Genomic DNA, 16,885 nt, shown 5'->3' with positions numbered 1-16,885 from the left:
TTTTAAAGATAACAGAGCTGCTTAATGATGTGGAACGATTAAAACAAGCTCTTAATGGCTTGTCTCAGCTTACGTACACCAGTGGGATTCCTGCAAAGAGGCAGAACCAGCAGGTAGAAGTGCTGCAGAACCAAGTAAAAGCGCTGCAACAACAGCTAGCTGTAAGTAATTCTGCAAGGTGTCTGAAATGCAATGGCACTGCTTATGGTGATTCTATGTAGAAGGAAATGTGCGTATGGTCAGTAGGGCACTGGGGCTGATTGTGAGCTCAGGCTTTGGGGAAAAGTGGGAGTATTCATAAGTGTGCTTTTCTTTCTGACTGATTGCTTCTGTCTGTAAGTTTGTCTGCTTACTTCTGTGCATTGGAGTTGCAATGTTAGGAACTCTTCCAGATGAAACAGACAGGGTTTGTGCTAAAGAAATATGCTGCAGTAGTTCATGCCATGACCATTTGTGTGCACATTCCACATCAATATTTTGTACAAAAAAACCAACCATGTATTTTTTCACTCTAAAAGGAAGTGAAGTGGTCCTTTATTAATAATGGATTTGGTGGACTTTGCGTTCCCTTGTCTGCAAACATAGAGAAGTGTGTTGCTTATCGCTAAGAACTAACAGTAGAGGGGAGCACTTCACAGCAAGTGCTGTGATTTTTTTTTTTTGTATGCACACATGCATGTTAGTGGCTTCTGTGGCTTACTATAGCTAAAGCTGTGTAGGTGAGCAAACTTAGGTATCACTAAATCTTTACAGAACTAGAATGTCATTTGAAAAATTGACTCTTTTTTTCTTGATTAATGCAGGGAATACAGCTAAATCTAACCTTGAAATTTTGCTTTGACTAGTATTTCTATACTAGTACACAGAACCAAATCCTCAAACTTGGAATTAGATAAGAATAGATGTTAATTTGACTCCATCTCTTCTTTTTGTCTTCCTCTCTTCTTGTCTTCCTTTTTACAGGATGCTAAAAGGCAGCATCAAGAGGTAGTCTCAGTTTATCGGACACATCTTCTTAGTGCTGTACAGGTATGCGAGTCCCAAGTTCAGATGTTTTGTTGTGTCGTCTGAATTTACAGATTCTTAAGATATTTTTGGAAGATCTTAAGTAAATGATGCTAATTTCAAGTTTGTTTTCATGTTCAGAGTTTAATTTAGAATTGAACGATCCAGGAAAAGAAAAGCAATGCCGTGGCACTCTTACGGTGCTGCCCTCCTAGCTTTTGTCTGCAGTGTGACTGGATGTAGCTGTGACCTGCCCTGAGGTGATGGTTGGGTGGTGTGAATGTATTAATTCTGCATTATCCCAGGTAGTGCTGGAGGGGAGTCACGTTAAAGCTGGGAAGTGGAATGCAGGCCTATTGAGTGCTTCTCACTGAACAAAGAGCTGAGCAACTTATTTCAGAATTGTGGCTTCAGATCCATGTGCACATAAAAGTAGGGCTGCTGCAAGAGCAAACTGGCATCCAGAGAACAAGATTTTTTTTTGCCCAAACATTTTCATATGATATGCTGCTGCGTAGAGCAGACTGTTCTTTCTCTCATGAGAGAACTGTAGCAGGATTCCCAAAGAGTTGTCCAGAGTTGTGATTTCTGAGCAATTTTGGAGCCCCCCAATGTTCTGTGTATAGCTGATGTTTTATGAGACCTGTTTATTTTTCTTTGTAACTGAGTGTTTGCTTGCTCTAGGGTCACATGGATGAAGATGTCCAAGCTGCTTTACTACAGATCATTCAAATGAGACAGGGACTTGTTTGCTGACGTGCTTAGTGCCGTTGCTCTTGAAGGCTGCTGCAGCTTGTAGGAGTGCTGTGATTACGGTAGTGATAACCTGTGTGAGTTTTATATTGTTTTGATGTCATGGCTATAATTGGAATCCCTGAAGTTACTCCATATAAGAAACAGCTTACAAAGCCAAAATGTTTTCTTCCAAAACAGTAAAGTAGAGCTACGAAGTCTCAGATCTGGCACTCCTTTCAGTAGATTCATAGAAGATGTAGAACATGCTTTAAAGTTGGTGTACAAGCTGACTGTCAAAATGATGACATGGTAGTTAAATAATTGTATGTCTGATTGACCACTTCCTAAAACAAGGCCTATTCCCAGATACTCTAGTTTATCCTATAACTTGAACTCTCATGGTATGGTTGAAAATAAATGGTGTTCAAATGAGCTTGGCAGGTATTGTAGCTGTATGACTCTTAACCAAAAGAGTGGGGTATCTTGTTTGTAACTGGAGCTGACTGTGACTATTACAACATGCTTAAGTCGGCTGCACAGCTAGATGGAAGGTATTTAGGTATGTGCTGTAACTTGGCTGGCCAAGTTATAGGTTTTGTTTAAATAAATTTTAAGATGCAGTGTCTTTTGCTTCTTTTATCAGACTTAAAAATTGGGTTTTCCATCAGAACACTAACCTTTGTCCCTTGCCCAGGAGACTTTTAATGAATTCTTTGTAATGCTGAAGTATACGACTGGAACAACGTGGTTTGTAGAGCAACATTTTAAATGCCATAGTTCTACTTGAACATAATTTCATTCTTCATTAGGTATAATGTGGGTATAGACCAAGCAGCTCAGCAAGCTGTACACAAGATAATTACTGGATTTTGAAACACTATTTCATGAAAGTTTAAGGTATTTTCCTCTTAACTGTAAATTATGTACTATAATCTGATTATTTATGGGGAAAGATGCAAATAATACGACGAATCAAATGAGAGCTTTTATTTGCTTGGAATTTACCTGTTAAAACAAGGTTTCATTTCTTTAACTGAAGGATGATATTTCCAAAAGTTTTGTAACAGAAAAATATGAAATCTGGCACTACCTAAAGTAATTAAAAAATGAGCCTAATAACGTATGCTGGTGTTCTAATAGTGCAGGCTGTAAGTGCTCTCAGTGGCCCTGTTAACTTCATGCTATTGAGCTGAAAGCACTTGTTTATAACTAGCAAATAAGAACCTGACAGCCTGAAGCAGAGAAGAAAAAGCTGCCTTCTTTGTGCTCTCTGAAAAACAAAGGCTGAAGCTTAGAGTGCTGAGTTCTCTGCTTCACGTTAATTGGGCTTCCCAACAAGCTCTGTCTCGTTGGCTTAGGTCTTTGTTTTCAGTGGTGTTGCATTTATTTCCTTTTGTGTCCCTTTTTGGGCAGAGTCACGTATTGCTGAGAGACAGCTGCCACACAGAGGAGGATACGCGAAGTGATGAATGTGCAGGACAGTTACTTACATAAATACACTTAATATATTTACTAAATATGTCTGTAGTACAACAGATCTGCTGCTTTCCTTTAATTTCTTAGAGGACTATTACAGAAAGCATCTCAGTATATACACACTACTTTTTAGCCAAATTCTTTTATGATTGTGTTACTTGAAACTTTGATTAGAGAGAAATTGACCGTTTTGATATATACTAACTCTGGCATATTTTGATATTGTATGTTTCCTTATAGAGGGAGTTCTATGTATGTTTTTCTAAATTTCTCCTATATTACATTAATAAAATGTTTTTTCTTTTTTTTGTAGTGATCAATTCTGTAAAAGGTAAAGCAGTGTAAATAACTTGTCAAAGTAGTCTGGGCTGTGGAGGGTGTTGGACTCGATTGAATGCTCTTGAATCCCAAGTAACACATCTATTTTTCACATGTCTGCTAGTGTATTTTTTTTTCCATGTATTTTCAGAGTTCTTGAGTCATCAGTGTTGATAATTGCCTCAGCATTCCTACAGATGCTCTTTTGCTTGGTGTAGGCTTCTAGGAGCTGCTTGTCACGGTTTTATTCAGGACAGGTCATCACCTGAACATGGGATCTAAGAAACCCGAGTGCCTGTGAGACACTGCTTGCTGTGTGCCAGGAGTTTGAGCCCTCTGCTCCTTTTGCACCCCATCTGATCTGCTGGAGTTCAGTGCTTATTTATTGAATGGTAGCAGTGGTGCTGATGTTCTTTGCCTTGCTTCCTGCAGCAGCATTTCTGCTATTCCACAACCCAAAGAGCAGAGGGGCTGAGATTAAACTTGTGCACCTTTTGTGTAACAGCTCAGTTGCACATCGAGGGGCTTTCTTTCCTCTGGAGGAGTGGTACCAGAGCGTGGTGGCAGTGGGCAGGTGTGGAGCTGCACGTGGATGCACTGGTGGGTTACCTGCCTCCTCTGGGGAGGAGGGGATGCAAGATGATGAATGACCTAGAAATGAGAAACTGACTCAGTTTCCTTGAGAGCAGTGTAAGTCAATGCAACTGGTGCTAGCTCAGACTTCTTTCTTACCTTGACACTGGTGATGCTATAAAATCATGGCATGTTAGGAACTAAGAAACTAAGTTTTGTGTTTGGGGGTGTCATAGGAGTGGGTTACTTAAATACTGTACAACTGTGTAGCTCAAAGTGAATGAACACAACTCCTGGCAGTGCTGTGTGTGAGGTTTTTTGGTTGTTGTATCATGAAGGTGAACACAAAATCCAGGCAATCAGCAAAATTCCCATGGCTGTGATAATCCATGTGTTTGGTACAATCAAACATCAGGTATCACCTGTGCAGTAAAGAGAGCTTTCCATTTTATGTGTTCATGGGCAAACATTGTTGATAAATGAAAGGGAGAAAATGAGAGGTCACAAAAATGTCAGATGCAAATGAAATGCATTAAAGAGGTTTGAGGGATACTTGACAAGAGAGATAGTGATCTGTTACACGAAATGGGAAGGCAGCATTACAAGCAGCTTATAATTGATTGCTGGCAGAATGTTGCTGTTACGTAGCAGCCCTTTTTAAAGTGGGTAAATGACTTCTGAGTAGCTGACTTGGAAATATGTCTGGATCCTGGAAAGCTTGTAGAGATTACTGCGTTCTTAATCTAATGTGTGTAGTGCTCTGCCAACTCAGAAAATTAACTTTAAAAAGAAAAACACACATAATTCAATCACAGCTATTAGATCAGATGGATTTTACATTAAGTGAAAAAGATGTTGAGCATTTAAAGCATATTAAATTGAAGCTTTACTGTTGGACTTGGCTTTCAAGCCAGCACTCTGCTGTGAGGAGTATTTACTTCTGTGTTTACAGAGTATCTTGGATGATGGGAAAGGAATACATTGTGAAGGGAAATAGGACTTGAAAATGATTTCTGTCATCTAGTGAGTAGTTTTATTATTAGTTTTGCACTTCATTAAGTGTTGGCTCTGTTTTGCTTATGTGCTTTTAGAATGTGGTAGTGATGACTTCAAAAAATTCACTGCAGGGCTTTGAGTTGGAGATCACAATCTAGTGAGCATGTGCCAGAGTTAGAAGGGCTCTTAGAGGTTCCTTGTGTTGGGAGTCAGGTGTTGTGTAGGAATTACTTGGGGCTGCAAGGACACTTCTGGCTGGTGTGAAGTTGCAGTGCATTCTGGCCATGGAAGGCTTGACCAAGCAACTCTTAAGCTGTAGGAAACCTGGGGCTTGGTGGCAGGAACACCTGCACAAATGTCTTCAAAAAGTCTGCAAAAAATGATTACTGTGAGAAATGGTGTTCTGAGCGTGCAGCTGTGTTCGGTCTTCCTCTGAAAGAAGTGATGAAGCACTGATTTCAGAGAAGTGAAATTGGTTTTTTTTCTCAAAAATGAGGATTTTCCTAGTGGAAAAATATTCAGTTGTGAACAGTGATATGGGAACCCTCTCAGAATATGGAAAAGGCTGGAGCTTCAGGGAAAGAGCAAGAGCTGCTCTACGCCTCCCTGGAGGGAGCCGAGGAAATACAAGTAATGTACTTGCTGCAAGCAAGAACAACAAACAGGATTGCTTGTTCTTTTTTCTTTTTTTTCTTCTTTCTTTTTTTTTTAAGAAATCCCCATGCAGTGCTATGGGCCTGGCTTGAAATGGTGACTCTGCAGGATGCTGATGAGGTATTACAGGAATGCACAAGAAGTGGTGGGATGGATGGTGAGGGGTGATACTAAAGAGCCACTTTGTGGCCTGAAATAGAGGATGTTCTTCTCCAGGTCTGAGAGCTACAGCAAGGAGCAGCTGGCTGGGGGTGGCCTTGGGAGAGTTTTGTCACATTTGGAGCAGCTCTAATTTTAGCCCAAGAATGAATTAAGACACCAGGCGTTCCCTGCTTTGACTGCTTCCTGCAGTCTCAGCTGAGACAAACGTGTGGAGATGCAGACTGGTGGTGGTGGTTGGGTTGGAAGGGATAAAGATCTGTTGAGTAGTGTTTAATAAGCTGGAATCCTACATCTCTTGGAGTTGGATGCAGTGTCAGCTTGTCTGATGGGGAAGATGCAGCATGGCTGCCATGTGGTGAAGCTGGAAAACCATGGAAACTCCCAGCTGAATCTTACAGTGTAACATGGGAAGAAATGCTGAAGTCTTCTCCCTTCAGAAAAAAGGAAAGCACAGGCACTCGCCTCTTACATTTCAAACACAAAGTGAAAATTACTCTGGGATACTTGCCTGTGCTGAAATGATGTATGCGTGAGTGCTTTCTCATGCTGGTATCTGACACACTGAAAACAGCTACAAAATGAATGGGCCTGACTTGTGCAGTGCACCTGGCAAGGCACTGACCTGGCAGGCCGGGGTGCCCGGAGCTGCTGCTGGCTGAGCGTGGAGCTGCCCTCTGCCTGCAGCAGTTCTGCAGGGCACGGATCAGCTGCAGCACCTTGCAGCAGTGCCTGCGTTCTGCCACATGGGTGAGGTGAGCAGGTTGCTTTTCCCTGAGTCCCTCTCAGACTGCATACTGATGGAGAGGTGCCTGCTGGTCCCACACGCCCCTGTGGGGCAGGGATCTGGACGAGCGAGGATTGCTGCTGCATGCAAGGGGGACTTGAAGATTTTGACAGGGAAGTGTTTGGCTGCAGAAGTACAGACTTAAAGTACAGGGCGTAGTGCTGATCATGCAGGAGCTGTAGGAGTTCCAGTAGGGGCTGCAGTAGGGCCTGGATTTTTCAAATCATGTGTTTGTTTTCTTCTGTCTAGGAAAAAAAAATTGACCTTGTCATTTTTTAGGCATCTTGGGCTGTTCATGTCTTGCTCTGATCTGATGCTCACAGTTGTCAAATTCCCATAAATCCTAATAAATGACAAGTATGTGTACATATCTCAGCTCTGCAGTCTGACACTCTCAAGCTGTTGGGCTCTCTCTGGAGGTGCTGTGTTACCATCCACACTTGCAAGCAGTGGGCGTGATGCACTCAGCAAATATGGGACCTCTGGCACTTGTGCATATTTTTGTACAAGAAATCTGAGGCAGAAATGTGGCAACCCTATCCCGGCAGCTTCATCTAGCCCTGGGTTGTTAAAGAGTCTGTCATGTCCTACTGCTGCTAAAATATAAAGAAAATCAATGGGGCATTTAACTAATGGCAAGCTGTGATAAAGGGAGTTCTTTGGTAAAAAGCAAAAACCTGCAGGAGGTTGGAGTGGGAGGAGCAGAGTCTGATTAAAGGGTAATGGGTTCCTATCATTTCAACCTTACTTGGGGAGAAGTACAGAAATGCATGGCTCTGGGCAGCTGTGAAGAATGCTGGCAGGAAATCTCCTCTGTTCTGAATGAGGGTAAAAACGAGCTGAAGGAGGGGGCGATGCCCCATCGGCCAAAGAGGGGTCTTGAAATCCCTGCTCATCTCTGTGAATGAGAGGTGGGAAGACGAGCTCACGTCTCCTGGAGGGATGAGCAATGCTTTGCCACGCTCAGAGCATGCCATCCCAAGGCTGTGTTGGGGCACTGGTGACAAGTGTCACCCTGTGCCATAGCTTGGTGCTGATGGAGGAGTGCTGCAGGATGTCGCTGCACATCAGCCTGGGACTGAGGGAGAGGACAAGGATGTGACATTGCGTGGGAGCACTTAGCTGCATATTAATTTCTGCGTGTTTAATCTGCTTATTCTCTTGAGCCGCTCTTGAGCAAAGAACTCTGCTGGGGATAAAGGAGGAGTGATTTATGGCTTTAAAATTATCGGTGCTTCAGCAGATCACCAGCTTCAGCTTGTATGACTTTCTCGCTTTGCTTTATAGATGCTTCTCTGAAGCTCACACACACACAAGGCTGTGTGCAGGCATTTGGTGTTGTCCTTGCCAGAAACATGACCTTGGACAGCTGAGATGGGATTATTGAAACAGCAGCCCCTTCCACACCCACCAGCACAGCCCTTGTGCCCCCGTTCTGCTCGGTAAGCTCTGCCTGAAGCCTTGCTTGTGGCTTCCTATCGAGCATACGATTTAGAAACTTCCCAGGTCACCTTTGCAATATCTCACATGCAATTGATGGGGAATCCAGGGACGCATTTTAAAAGTAAATTACATGGAACAAATAAACCAATCTGCTTCTAAAGTACTCATGCCTTTGAAAACACTGGCACTGACTAGCTGCTTTTAAAAAGGGTATTTGTATTTGTTCTAATTGAGTTGACCTTTAGAGGGGAAAAAAAAAACAAACAGAAAACAACCCAGTGATGTGAGGGACGTTTTAGGAGATGTCTGTTCTTAATCCATGCTGGGCTGCTCAGACAGCCACAATAGTGAGGGTGTTGAGGTTACTCTCCTGCATAGGGCTGTTGGTTGTACCAGGATCTGGGCTTTGGTAGCAGCTTGTCCCCTTGCTAGCCTGGAAGAAGCAGCCCACGAGGTGGTTGTTCTTGTCAGGACTCTTTTCTTCTGCTCTTTATCTCCCCACCTTTTGCATCTAACTGTGCTCTTAGCCTGCTGGTCCTCTGGCAGAGAGCTCCTCTCTTCATTGATTGCTGGTGATGTTCTCCTGGGGTTGGCAGGACTCACAGCAATAGCTTTGCACCTTGGGCCTCATTCCAAGCATTTCTGACTGAGTTAGTGATCATTAACAACCTGTGTGTGCTCCATCAGATCACCTGGCAGCATGAATTTGCCTTCCTCAATATGATGCTGTCATCATGTTTGTCAGATGAGCTGGAACTGGCAGTCCTGAGCTCAGGCTGGTGCTGTGGTTCCTGTGCCAGCTGTGGGTAACAGATGGCGCCTGCTCTGCCATAACCTTTTCTCTGCAATCAGATAAGGCAAGGCTGAGGACAGAGGTTACCTGGTTGGGCACGGAGCCTGTCAGGACAAAGTTAATGTGCCAGTGCTTCTGGAATGTGTTTGAACTGGGAGTTTATACTGGATCAGCATATCTGAGCTGCATGCTTACAGTGCAGCCTGGTCTGGAGAAAGGAAGGCTGAGAGGAGCCCTCACTGCTGTCTGCAGCATCCGAGGAAGGGGAGCAGAGGGAGATGCTGGGCTCTGCTCCCTGGTGGAACAAACGACAGTGGCTCAGCTGTACTGGGGAAGGTCAGGCTGGGCACTGGGGGAAACTGGTTCAGTGTGAGGGTTCCAAGCACTGGGACAGGTTCCTGGTGAGGTGGGTGGTGCTCCGTGCCTGCCAGCGTTTGAGAAACATCTGGTCTGTGCCCTCAACAGTGTGCCTGAACTTCTGGTCAAGCAGTTGGGCTCAGGTGTTAGTTGGAAGGGACTCTTGAAAACCTATTCTCTTCCATTAAAGTGCTGCTAAAAGAAGGCCTGCAGTGACCCTGTCTCTGGCAGTTGTGTTGCCAGCAGGTTTTATTCATTTTCTCTTCTTTCAAGAGGAGAATCTCACTTCTCAAGGCCGACTGGGATTCAGAGATGTTTTCTGCTATGGAGGTCTGGTGCTGTGCTTTTCCACTTTGCTGCTCGTGAAAAAAGTGCTGCTGAGTTGAGCAGTTTCTGGAGGATGTGACAAAAGCCCACTTGGGCACATGGTTATTCAGATGGCACTTCCCTGTGGTAATGAAACTAGCTCTTGGCCTCCTTTCTGGGACCAGGAGGAGGCAGGGATGGCTCATGTTTTCTAGGCAAGCTGAAGAATCATGAAAGGCTTGAGATCCTGGCTAGCAAACCTGCTAATTCAGCCAGTTACTGCTGGGCTGCTGGGGAGAAGTAAGGCATCTTGTGTGCCACGTCAAGCTGCTCATCGCATTTGTCTCTATAAGGTGTGCTCTTTCCTGTTAGTTTCAAATACATCTAATTGGAATGCACTTACAGAGTTTCTGCCTGCGGGCTCTGGCAGAGATGTTCTGCCCTGTGGCTCTGGGTTCATCTGTGCCAGCCGACTTTCTTAATTGATAGCATATACTCTGCACTGACACAGCAAGCCGTAAACTGCAGCAAGTGTCCCAGGGAGGGAAATCTGGCAAGAGGATTCTGGCTCTGCCTCGGTACAAAAACAGATTCCTGGCTAAGCGTTATCGGGTGTATTCCCGTCTCTGAGTGGGGATGCTCTGGAATTTCTGTTGAAGTAGAGATGCCCGGGAGAGATTAAAAATGCTGCAGATGGGTTTTCCTTGGGCTGCAGAAGGTCTGTGGTCTCTGCCAGCTGGCTTGCCTCATCAGGGCAGAACATGTATGTGACTCATAGATGTAATTCTGGGAACGTGCTCTAGGGGGTAGGTGGGAAGATAGGAACACAAACGGTCTGAAGCTGGGTTGTAAGATACAGGGCTTTAAGCTAGCTGTCAGGTGGGCTATTTTGAGTTACTGGGGCCAAATGTAGAATCCTCGGACTCGACACAGGGGAGCTGTGAGTGTTGACTTGCACAGCACCCAGCCCTGTGTCACTCTCCACGCAAGCTGAGATCCAGCCCAGCTGCAGCTTGTCTGCAAGATTGACTCATCCACGCTGCTGGAGCAGTTTAGTGTCTGAAACAGTGACAAATAACAAGGTGGAAGGTGTCCTGGCTTACAGTGTCCAGGATGAGTGAGTGCCATTAGGCATTTAGGTAGGAAGAAAGATGCCTGCCATATGGCACATCCTGCACAGCTGGCCAAAAGGTGTCGTGAAGAAGTGGTTCTCTGTGCCTTTGTGTGGGCACTTCTCTCAAACGCTCTGATGCTTGCTATGGAAATGTTACATGGCTTGAAGAGGTGGAGAGGATGTGGAAGATGCATTCTTTCAGAAGAAACGCATAGACATGAAATGAGAATTTCCATAAGTAATTTAGGAAAAAAAGGACTTCTGAATATTAGAATTATTTGTAATTTCTTCCCCTAATTCAAAGGTAGTTTGTCTTATCCTTGGATAGGATACGATTGGATTTCATGGAAAAAGAGAGCACTGACATAGCAGAAGTGGAGCTGCTGAGGCCAGCAAGGAACCTTTGGGATTGCTCGTGGCTGTGGATGTCTGGCATGTCCCTGGCAGCTGAGTTGTACACGCTCAGACGGGCTCCCCAGCCTGGGCTTTGGGCTCCCACGGCCTCTGCAGAGCACTGGGAGGAGCTGAGCTCTGCTCCCTGAGGAAGCCTCCTGACCCTGCTCTGTGCACAGCGTTCTCTTGACTGCTTCATGTGGGAAATGCCCCAGTGTGGGGTGAGCTCGTGGGGCTGTTAGCGAGCAGTTTGTGGCCTGTGCCTGTTGCTTTGGCAGGCTCCTGGGGTTGGATGCTGGTGCTCATTGCTTCTGGCCTGGCTTATGGCTGCTCTGGGACTACTGTGGTCTCACACCATTGTTGTCCTTTGACACAGACACGCTGTTCTCAGCGCTTGCTGCCTGCATACCTCTATGCTCGTGCTGCTGTCTGGGTGGGGAGGCTCTGCCTGGGCTCTGGCAGTGACTCAGCCTCATCTCCTTGGGGTGTGCTCCTCGCAGCCTGCCTTGTTATTTCTTAGCAATCCCACGCTGATCCATGGAGGATCCATGTGTGCTGGAAACAAGTTGGTACGGCGCCTTCAGTGCTTGCTCCCTGCACCTTCCTCTCATACCCTGCCTTCATCACAGCTTGTTCCCAGGGCAAGGCATCAGCTGCCTTCTGGAAGCACAGCTGTTGTCCTTAGATGAATCAGTGTTCTTATTTCAAAACAGGAATCTGACCGCAATCCCCCTCCCCGAAACCAAACCCTGAACCCGCAGCCCTCGTTGGCAGCCTCATGCAGTCTGATGGTCTCTGTGAGATCTTCCTCTGCTTTTCCACTTAGCTCCATCACGTCGACTATTCTTTGAACCTTGCTCTGAAATGTCAGCTGGGGGTTGCCCTCGTTTCAGTGCTCTGTCTCGTGCTGTTGCTTGTGGGTTTTGCTGTATAGACTGGGCAACAGAAATGGGAGGGAAAAACCCACCAAAACCCATGAAAACACACACTCTGTTATTGCTTTGGAATCTGACGAGCAGCAGATGGCTCTGTGCTCTTTGCAAGCACCCATCCTCTACATACCGAGGACTAGCTACGTCATGTTGTTCAACAAGCCACAGAAATTATATTTTAATCCAACCTTGCTTCCCTCTTCTTCCTCCCCCACCCCCCGTGGTTTGTTGTTGCACTCAGTAGCTTGCCATAATGCATTTCGTCCTGCCTGCCTCTGATTGGAAACACAAGACACGACTTCATTACAAGCTCTATGGCTTCCCCCTACACTTAACATACCGTACAAATTGTTTGCTCAACTTTGGCATCTTGCCTCAGAGGAATTTTTGTCATTTGAAGGTTTTAAATCAGCTATTTGAGCCACTGACAATTGTAAATAATAGCCTATTAGTTTATAAGAGACATACTTGCTGGCATTTCAAGCCTCTCAGAGGGATCTCACTGTCTTGGAAACCCTGTAACGCCTGTGGAACTGAGCACTGTTTAAAGAAACCCCCAAACGCTGCCCTGGGAAAATTCATTTATAGAAAATAAGTGAAACGAATAGATGTTTTTAGCCACATGTTACTCATTTTCTTTTTATTGCTTTAACATGTCTTCACTGGAACAAGTTACCATTGGAGGCTGCTGGTGCCAGCTGTACACCTGGCTCAAGTTGGAAAGAAATGGAGTTTGGCCTTTCATCTTCACTGCTTTCTGTTATGATTGGAACCGAGGGTTGGCCCCAGATCAGACAAAGGGTGAGCTGAAAACCATCCTCAGAGCTGGTTTCTAGAGGAAGCCTTATAGGGTTGTGTGTGGGGGGTTTGGCTTTTTTTTTTTTTCTTCTCTCCCTTTTTGGAGCTCTTGTATTGAGTTTATATACTGGCAGAGGCAGGAAACCATTGTGTACAATATGGCAAACAGAGCTAACAGGCAGTCAGGCCAAAGGCTATAAATTATTATTTTAATTTCTTGGTTTATGGTTTCTTGTTGACTGCAGATCAATAGGAAAAAGATGCATTGAGCCACCTCTTTTAATTAAAAAGGCTTCTGTGATTAGGCTCTAGCGAGGGATGAAGAGGCGCGTGAAGAGGATGTGCCTGGAAGCAGATGGTGGTTTCCAGGGGGAGGAATGTTGCTTTCCCCTGTGCTGTATCAGTCACTCATTTTCTAGTGGCCAAGTTTCTGGAGGAGCTGTGGGAGAAACCCGACTGCAGTGCAGCACACTTCACCCAGCTTTCTTTCAGCCTGGTTTGTTTGTATCCTCACATCCTAAGCCAGCAGTCCTTGTTTCCCATTGAATAAGAAAGCGCTGTATTTTAGCAGACTCTTCTGCTTATTTTAAAACAACTCCAGCTTCATTTCGCCCTCAACTTGGGCCACTTGCCCCATAGTGCTGAGAAATCGTTGGCATTTGGTGCCTAACAGGTGCAGCAATATTTTTCTTTCCTAAGAATTTCCAGAGTGAAATGCACATCTGTAACAAAGCCTGTATTTTTCTGCTCATCACCTTCAGACATGGCCATAATTAAATGCAGATATTAATACCGAGGGCTACTTTGTGTTCCATAATCCGTAGGAGAATGACCCATTGCACGGCGCTTGTTTGAAGTCTTAGTTAACCTTTAATCATTTGATGCTGAATCTGGCTTTGATTTTCACAGCAGAAAAAGTGTATTTTGCAAAACCTTCAGGAAGGAAACATGCCAATCCCACAGTATTTCTCATCGTGCTGTGGACGTTACTTTCAGAACCTCTTGGGTAATGCTGTGAGCAACGAAGGCTTTTTCCATTCCTTGCTTGCACTCTGCCTCTTGTAAGGCAGCATTGGAGTAATGACTTAAATGCTGCTAACGTTTGTTTTGCTGAAGGAGACCTGGGCGGGTGGAGCAGGCCGGCGTGGTGCAGGTCTCAGATGTGGAATTTCCTCAGCTCTAAGGTATGCAGAGTAGGTTCTCGAGGGAACGCTTACAGGTGTTCAGAAAAGCAGAAGTAGAAAGGTTAAACCTTCAGTGCATTCCACGATAAAACCGGAGCCAACAGCTCTTCAGAAGCATGTCAGCTTGTTGTTTTCGCCTTGTGGGAGGTGCTGTTTAACCGGCACTGAGCTGGCAGATAAGGCAGTGCTGCCATGCTGCAGAGAGGTGAAGAATTCCCCTCGCCCGCTCCCACCCACTGCGCGGTGTGAGCTGGAGCTGCTGCCTGAAATAAAAATCTGCCCTCCGCAGTGGGTTTGGCCCAGAGCCTGGGAGCTGGGCTTCCCATCAGCTGTGCAGACCTGGGGGCTGTCTCGCTGCCTGTGCAACTCCATACCCTGCATTTGACCACTGTGCTGCCCTGATCTCCTTGCTCAAACTGGGCCTTCTAGCGCTCCCCACCTCCTGAATTCTTTGTCTCCGTGCCAGCACTTCCTTTTCACCACAGTTGCTTCCCTGTAACTATCACAGCTGACTCCTTCTCCAAAGAATAGGAAATAAACTCCCTTACCTCCAGCCAAGACCTGATAACTGCTGATAAGTGGCTTGTCAGCAGGGGCTGAGCCAGGCGCTGGTGTGAGCAAGAAGGCAGCTGGTGAAGGGAGGGCTGTGTGCTCCCAGCAGTGCTGCAGAGCCCGTCCCTGCTTTGTCTGGGGGGCTCAGCTTCGGCTGCGCTGGGGCAGGAGGGCAGCAGTGGGGCAGGAGGGCAGCAGTGGAGCTGGGCTTGGTGGCAGCGTACCGGATCTGGGAGCTTCCCCGGGGCTTGGCTGTGAGGTGTGGAGCTGTGGGCAGAGGCTTAGAGAGGGCAGAGAGTCCCCCAGCTGTCATCTTCAGGCCAATTATAAATGTGCGGCCTGTTTACTTGCAATTTAGACATGAGGCTAGAGTGATATTGGGTCCAGAAATAATTGTACAGGGCTTGATGTGGGGACTTTATGCTCTAGAAATTGGTGTATTCTTGCCTGCTGGGACTCGCTGAACCCCATGGACATCTTTCATCCCTGCCTTGTCAGTACTGTACTGAGCTTGCTTTGGCCTGTGAGCACCTCTGAACCCTGCAGTGAGGTGGGCATGTGCCCAGAACCCATATAGTTGGATGTTTGGGGCTCATAATTACTTACTTGATACTGGAAGAGCTGTATGTTCAGTCCTGGCTCTCCATGGCAGAGGATCTCTCTGTAGGAAGCAGAGATGCTGGGAGTGCTGCTCGGCTTTTGGGATGCAGTGAGGGCAGGCGGTGATTTGGTCTCCAAATCCCTCTTTGCTTCAGCTTACCATCTGTGTGCTAACGGTAAAAGCTCCACTGTGTCTTACCACGAGCTGGGGGGGATGGACAAGCTAGAGGCTTGTGAAACGCTGAGTGTAATAGGAATGGGGGTTGGCTAATGCTGAGAGAGAGCTCTTTGCTGACATCTCTGAGCACCACGCTGCCCTTTTCATATATATATATAAATATACATATGTATATATACACTCTTATTAGTTTTATTTGGCTTCCCAGAATGAGCTCAATGGAGTGATTCTCCATTAATAGCAGAGGCAATTACACGGTGCTTTGCAGCATCCTTTGACGCAGGCGCTGAGTTATCAGGCACGTGTGTTCTGTGGTTACACAAAAGAAGGCTCAGGATCCTTCTGCTCCTTACACAGCTCTGCTCGTACCCCTGGGGAGCAGCTGCCCTGCGCTGCGGGTGGCACCGCTGCCTGCAGATGGTGCCAGAGCCGAGGCCAAAAGCAGGCTGCAGCCCGGCGCTGATGGAGGGAGTGCTGTGTTCAGCAGCACAGAAGCAATGCGAAGATAATACAGGGAAGTTGGTGAAAATCGAGGGGAAACGTGTACCAACCGTGCTGGGTTGTTTGGGGAAAATTGCTACAGCAACCTATTGCTTCAGGTGGTTGAGAATATTACCTTGAGGCAAGAGAAGCATTGAAAAGAAGACCTGGGGGGGGAGAAGGCCCCCACTTTTTGTGCAAATTCTTTATGGTCTTCGTGTGTTGTCTGCTGCAGCGCTGCTGGAGGTGGGTCCTGAACCTTTTTGAGAGAAGAAAGCTGATGGAAGCCAAGGAAGCAGAGTTGTGCAAGAAGGACGTGGAAAGGAGATGTGTGTCCACCATCAGTCTTTTGTGCTCTCAGAATTGTTTCACTGAGAAAACAAGGGTGTCCAGAACAGCAGTACCTCTGCCTCGGTTCATGGCTCTGAGCTGAAATACTCAATCTTTTCCTTATCTCTGCAGTGACGTGCTCAGTGGAGCACCATCTCATTGGCTGTACAGTCAGAACACGTTTTTCTCTTCTGAAAGAGATGAAACCTCTTCCAGTGTCCCCAGGACCAGAAGCTCTTCCTGATGCTGCCTGGGGTTGCTCGGAGGAGGCAAGGACCCAATGGCTGCTGCTCTCCCACGTGGGCTTGGTTCTTATTAATCCAAACGTGCTGGGTGACAGCTGTCCTGCCGTGCCCTGCGTGCCCACCATGCAAATTCCTCTGCTGACTGCTTGCTAATCAGGCAGCATGTGAAAAGGATAGCGGTTCAAGAGATTGGGGCTGAGTCTGGCTTTGCTTTAGGCTGTGGATGTAATTTACATCCTGTGGGCTCCCCAGCTGGTTGCCGAATGGGGTAGAGGGGATGGCATTTTCCTTTTCAAGTTTGGTTTCTGCGGGGACTCGTTTCTTCCTAGGTGATAACTTTACAGAGGAGACTAATGACCACACGTTGATGAAATACTGCTGCGGGCCCATCTGGAACTGACGTGCATCTTTGAGTAACAGCTGGTGAGCAAAGACAGCAGAGGGAGCTGCCCCAGCAAAAGTGGAAGAGCTTGACCC

General features: G+C 46.2%; 1 protein-coding gene across 3 annotated transcripts in view; it reads left to right on the top strand.

The window, feature by feature from the left end:
* UACA (uveal autoantigen with coiled-coil domains and ankyrin repeats) overlaps window positions 1-16,885 on the top strand; it is a 61,516-nt gene that overhangs the window by 16,183 nt on the left and 28,448 nt on the right. Inside the window, exons 17-19 of one of the 3 annotated variants that reach the window (XM_031555374.1) lie at window positions 69-161; window positions 964-1,029; window positions 1,690-3,522. In XM_031555374.1, coding sequence (XP_031411234.1) covers window positions 69-161; window positions 964-1,029; window positions 1,690-1,761 — 231 coding nt within the window. In that variant the 3' untranslated portion in view covers window positions 1,762-3,522. Of the gene's footprint in view, window positions 1-8; window positions 162-963; window positions 1,030-1,689; window positions 3,523-16,885 lie in introns of those variants that run through there. The other 2 variants (XM_031555372.1, XM_031555373.1) reach the window with 2 other exon arrangements.

Source organism: Meleagris gallopavo, chromosome 12 (assembly GCF_000146605.3).
Source record: "Meleagris gallopavo isolate NT-WF06-2002-E0010 breed Aviagen turkey brand Nicholas breeding stock chromosome 12, Turkey_5.1, whole genome shotgun sequence".
Taxonomy (NCBI): domain Eukaryota; kingdom Metazoa; phylum Chordata; class Aves; order Galliformes; family Phasianidae; genus Meleagris; species Meleagris gallopavo.
The sequence above is the reverse complement of the archived record's forward strand: the minus strand, read 5'-3'. Positions and strand labels throughout refer to the sequence as shown.